The sequence below is a fragment of the Periophthalmus magnuspinnatus genome, chromosome 8, assembly GCF_009829125.3.
Source record: "Periophthalmus magnuspinnatus isolate fPerMag1 chromosome 8, fPerMag1.2.pri, whole genome shotgun sequence".
Lineage (NCBI taxonomy): Eukaryota > Metazoa > Chordata > Actinopteri > Gobiiformes > Gobiidae > Periophthalmus > Periophthalmus magnuspinnatus.
Window position 1 is genome coordinate 17,291,723 of NC_047133.1, and position 6,000 is coordinate 17,297,722.

The 6,000-nt window shown below is 41.1% G+C and overlaps 1 protein-coding gene across 1 annotated transcript in view; it reads right to left on the reverse strand.

Moving 5' to 3' along the window:
- Nucleotides 1-4,041, reverse strand: part of LOC117375028 (neurexophilin-1) — a 49,678-nt gene extending 45,637 nt beyond the window's left edge. Inside the window, exon 1 of the mRNA XM_033971274.2 lies at nucleotides 3,985-4,041. Within this exon, the coding sequence (XP_033827165.1) occupies nucleotides 3,985-4,041 (57 nt within the window). The remainder of the gene's footprint in view (nucleotides 1-3,984) is intronic.
- Between the last annotated feature and the right edge of the window lie 1,959 nt (nucleotides 4,042-6,000).

Consider the following 6,000-nt stretch of genomic DNA (forward strand, 5'->3'; position numbering starts at 1 on the left):
TTAAACCAGGACTAGACCAGAATTAGATAAGAGTCTAAACCAGGAGGTAAACCAGGACTAAACCAAATCAATCTGGGCTAAAATGCAGACTAAAAATATATGAACAAACCCTGAGACCACCTTCTCATTTCAAATAAACTAGTCTCAGCTCCGTTAAAAACTCTACAGTCTGCCTTGTTTTCATTAATAAATGTGATTTTCAGACTGACGTCAAACACGAGTCTGTTTCTTTGTATAACTGAGTTTAACATTTCGGTATCACAATAAAAGTCTCCAACCAAATGCACAACAACCAAAGTGATTCATGAAGTAAGTAAAACAGATTTTCACAGTGAGCTGCGCAAACTCTTCAGCTTCAGAATTCAAGTCAGAAAAAGGTGAAGTTACTCCTACTGTTTTTTTAAAAAATGAATGTGCTTTGGTGTATTTAACAGTAGCGGTGTAACGACACGAGAGTTTGTCTGATATGTTTGTTTTTGTTTTTTGTTTTTTTCATGGCCAATACCGTTTGTTTAGAGTCTGATTACAACAGATATATATATAAAAAATACCATTTATATTTTTACTTCTTACAGCACAATTAAACTATGGGACAATAAACAATAGCATCGATTATCATGATAAAAAGTGTTGACAATAATCATTAGTGGGAAATTTTATATAATTGTGATAATCGCCCTTATATCACCTGAATGTGCAGAAAAAAATAAATTACTCACACAGGAGTCGACGGGGGGGAGTAAAGGGGCCCAGAATTGAAGCTGCTTCCTATTAATTTGTATTAGAGGGGGGCCCATGTGAGGCTTATTGCCCGGGTCCAAATCTGCTAAATCATAGTTGTTTTCACTGAAAACAAAGTACAATACTATCCCAGTTGTTTAAACATGGAACTTATAATATTAAAATTATAATGATTCATGTCCATAGCATTTTTAAAATGATATTTATCCAGATATAATCATTTATCGCAATTATTTTGGCCACGATCATGCAAAATTTCATTATCATCCCATGCTTATTCACAACCCTACTACTACTACTTCTAATGAGGTATAGTCTCATTTTGTGAACGCCATCATCGCATTTAATTGCCAAAATAAAGTTTTATGCAGCAAGTCTCTATGGATCCAGGCAGGAGATTTCAGGTCGATAGCTGATACATAAAAAAAATCAGCAAAGCGACATGGTCTATCTCTAAACAGCACATGTAAAAAAAAGGTTTTATGCAGCAACTCTCTATGGGTTCAGGCAGGAGATTTCAGGTCGATAGCGATACATTAAAAAATCAGCAAAGCGACATATTGGTCTAAAACAGCGTATGTAAAATCAAGTTTTATGCAGCAACTCTCTATGGGTTCACAAGTGAGATTTCACGGCAATAAACAATACATAAAAAAATCAGCAAAGCGACATATTGGTCTATCTTAAACAGCGCATGTAAAATAAAGTTTTATGCAGCAACTCTCTATGGAGAATTCAGGTCGATAGCCGATAAAAAAAAAAATCAGCAAAGCGACATATTGACCTATCTCTAAACAGCACATGTATTTAAGAGTACGTCAATGGGGTTGTGCTGTTTGATTGTCAGTCTTCAGAGCTGAGTTATTTTGTTTTACCCAAACACACAAAAGCACAAGGTCATCTACAAAGACGCACAAAAACACTGCGCTCAGTGCTTAGCTGCTGACTGTTTTTTTTTTTTTCCTTCTCATTTCCTGTGATGATCCAAAGCGACCAGCCCAAGGGTTTCCGAGCACAAGGATGTTTTCCACTTCCCTCGCGTGGATCCTGAGATTTCTCATTAAAGCGGCTTTTTAACAAATGAGCAGAAGATGAAAGCGATATGGGAGCTGGCACAGAGAGCGCAAATGTAGGAGTGGAGGGAGATCCTGAAGTCAAAGTGGTCTAGACGACGACGACTTCTTCTTCTGCTCTACTCTGCCAAGAAGTCCAGTTAAACAGCTGCATATATCTACAGTTACACTTACAGTTTGCATATGGGGCTGGATTCTATCAAGTCTGGCACCGCGCTGAGGTGTCGAAGTACATTTGTGAGAAAGAAACTGTATAAATGTACGCACAGCTTCCAGTGTTGGGAAGTAGTAACTGAATACATGTACCTAAAATATATACTTAGATTACATATTTTGAGTAACTGTATGAACATCTGTTTTACCTACTTCATGAATCACTTTGGTTGTTTTGCGTTTGGTTGGAGATGACATTTATTGTGGTACCGAAATGTTAAACTCAATTATACAAAGAAACAGACTCGTGTTTGACGTCAGTCTGAAAATCACATTTATAATAAAAAACAATTCAGAGTATAGAGATTTTAACTGAAGCTGATACTAGTTTATTTGAAATGAGAAGGTGGTCTCAGGGTGTGTTCACACTTTTTTAGTCTGCATTTTAGCCCAGATTGACTTGGTTTAGTCTTGGTTTCATCCTAGTTTAGTCCTGGTTTAGACCTGGTTTAGTCCTGTTCTAGTCCTGTTCAAGTCCTGTTCTAGTCCTGATTTAGTTCCGGTCTTGTCCTGGTTTTGGCCATGGTTTTGGCCTGATCTTGTCCTGATCTTGTCCTGGTCTAGTCCTGGTCTAGTCCTGGTCTAGTCCTGGTCTAGTCCTGGTCTAGTCCAGATTTATTTGTATGTTTAGTCCCAGTCAGTCAGTATGTATTCAGAATACTAATGTTGAGTAACTGTATTCAGGTACAGTTACTCTTTCATTTGTTGGTATTCAGAGTACAATTACCTTTCTAAAATCAAAGTCTTACATTGTGTTACTTGATCACACATTTTTGGGTTCAAACTGCACCGTATTAATGAGGAAAAATACAAAACACAGCTCTTCCAGTGAGACAAGTGATATTTTTTTCTTCTCTTGATATTCTCTGTGACATGAAATGCAAAAGTAACACAGTTTTTAATCCCATGTTGCATTTTTACACTGTACATACTTTTACATTGAGTTGCATTTGAATTAAAGTACTCAGAATGCAGGATTCTGACTGGACCATGCACCAGAACATGTCACAAATGTTCTGTAAATACATTTTCAAAGTATTCTCCCATCTCCGACCTTCACATTCATAGATCCTACATGTTTATAGTTAGAACTGCTGATAGTTGGATACCATATGTCATAATAAGGATAAAAACTGAAGCTTAAACACATTAATGGGCAATAAATCAACAGTGAACATCATCGCTCTATTCCTCCAAAGCTGACCTTGTATATTTTATTAACAAATGATTATTAATAGGCTAATAAAACTCTGGCATTAAAAGTGTAGTTTGATGTGTTTGATAAATGGCTTTGTTGGAGAGAATGAGACAGAATGGACAGTGTGACCTTGTGCGCTTCCAAAGACATTTTAATGAATAAATAAGCAATTAATCTCAGGTTCATAAATAAAACTTATTCAAGACTAACTGAGCTGATGTCAGAAATATGTGTGTAGCCTTTTGGCACGCGCGCTCTCTGTATGATCCAGTTTTGGTGACACGTGCGTAATGAAACGTATTCAAATCATGTTTTACGCATTTTACGTTATTCCATATGAAGCCTCTGCTTTCCAAAGTGACAGCCCGGGCTTGTGTTACGCACAGGAGTGGAGCTGAGAGGGGATGGACAAGCTGCGCCCGAGCACGCCGCTTGGCACGAGGGTCCGGAGGGAATAGTGATAGTGAGAGTAGCGCGGGCCAAAGAGGAGCTCGTGTTTGCGTTATTAGAAAATACAAGGAAGAAAAATCACTTGGAAACCGTGGATAACGACGAGCAAGGCGCCGTGCTGCTAATGTAGAAAGCCACTTGCATGTCTAGTTCAATTTGTCAGCTTTAATGGCCAAGTCTGCTCGAGTGGATATGGCTAAACTACGCGCATTAGTTCAGATGTTCATGTTTGGCGCTAACACTTTGCGCATGGACAGAACATGGATGCAGATTGACAGTGTGCGTAAAGTTGCCACGCGTGCCACTCACCAGACAAGCGGTGCCGTTGAGGAGCAGCAGGATAAAGCCACGATTGGGACTCATCATTCCGGTGCGTAAAACCTTAAAACTCCAAACTCATTAGACGCAAAACTCCCTTCTTCCAGACTGCTTTCAGGGTGATCCTCTGGCGCTGGGTCCTGCGATGCTCACAGTCGGTCCCATGTCCAAATATTAGGCTGCAGACACTTGGGGAAGGGGGGGAGTCCCGTCTTTTGGATTCTACAGTCCGACAATCCTGTGTAAGAGCCTTTTACGCGACTTGTTACGCGGGGTATCCGTAAAGTGGCATTATCCGGGGGGAGACTCGGGGATCCCAGCTCAAAGTCGAGACGAGGCAAGTGCTTGGTTCATGTTTGGTGCTCATGATGCGAAGTCTGCAGCCTGTGCGCTCAAACTGGTGATGCTGGGGTCTGAACGCACATTTTAACGCCGTACCCCCCACTACAAACTCCTCCCTTTTTAAGCCCTAATATCTGCTCGCTGCTATCTCCTATCTCCTATCTCTCCCTCTCCCTCCTCCTCTCCTCGCATCCGAGCTCATTAACTCGATATGTCCTGCGTAAAACTGAATAGGAACAATTAAAGCTAACTAATGACAGCACAATAAACATCTGTTCTCTGCCCTCAACAGCATCTCTCGCAGGACGCCGCTGATCCGCATCACGCACGCCTCACTAACCCACTGATGGCTGTGTTTGTATGGCTCCAGCACCAGCTCTATAATCATTTGTGATAGGGCGAGGGAAAAGGATTGATTGGAGAAGACAGCATCTGATTTCACAACACAATTGCACAATATCTTTGCCATAAATGAAGGAAACTGGATATCTCTGTTTGACTTGGAATGTCAAACGGATTACAGTGTGTGGAAGCAGGAAAAGTTTAGTCCCATTGCTGATTATGCCGAATGCCAGTCAGGTCAGTTATAGAAGTTTTAAAGCACCGCCCAAGAACTGTTTTTAAAATGCTAGTTTTATTTTTAGACTCTTAAGGTTTAGTTTATTTTCATATCTAACAGTTTTGACCATCGACTGTATAAAGAAGTGGACTAAGTGAGTGTGACGTCACCCACAGCGTCCGGCTCCAGTCAAATGAAGCTCATGGAGGCTAGAGCAGATATAGGGGCCAATTTGAAGCTGAGTTTTACATTTGGAATTCCGATCGCGAGTATCATAGCAACCAAAGAGATCCGGAGAGAGATTGTTGAAAGAAACGTCCATTCCCGCTCGCACCGCTGCTATAGTAGGGAGCAGGCACTTAGCAACACTGTCAATCAAACCTGTTGCTAACGATAACAGGAGCAACTTTAGGGAAGGAGGGGCCTGATTTGTCTGTTATTAATGTTTATATGTTGATTTACAGACACAATAGTAAAATAAAAACCTCAGGATCATGTAGAGCGGGTTAATACGAACATTTAAGACCAAAATGATGAGTCTGACAGCAGCAGTTACAGAGAGAGGGGACACAGTTTTTCAATGTAAAGTGAATTAGAGACGATGGGTAACGGCGGTTAGCAGTCTATGGTTTTGACTGCTCACTAGCGCCTCAGGGTGGTGACGTGATGTTGCCGTGATGTGTCCGGTCAGCTGATTTAAACAGGTTTTGGTGCTGTCTTTCTACCCGTGGAGGCAGGACGAAAGCGCCATCTGCAGTCTGACTTCTTCAGGACAGTATCCCAGGTGTGTGAGAGTGAAAAGGCCCCTCGTCTCAGTTTAAAGTCCCGTGGGCACGTTTACGTATTTAGATTGCCTCCTTAATACAGCAACGGTGTTTGTTGTCCTCTATCCCAATGAAGTTTGCGCCGTCCCAGTCCAAAATGGTTCTCTCTTGGTCAGATTTGAGTTTTTCTTTGTGTTTTGTTGCTCATGTGCACTCCTTCACTGTTTCCTTCTCACATTCTGTCCTGAAGATGTTGGACTGCAGATGGCGCTGTCGTCCTGCCTCCAGCTAACCCAGCACAAAAAGTGTTCAAATCAGCTGAGCGGACACGACACAGCAACA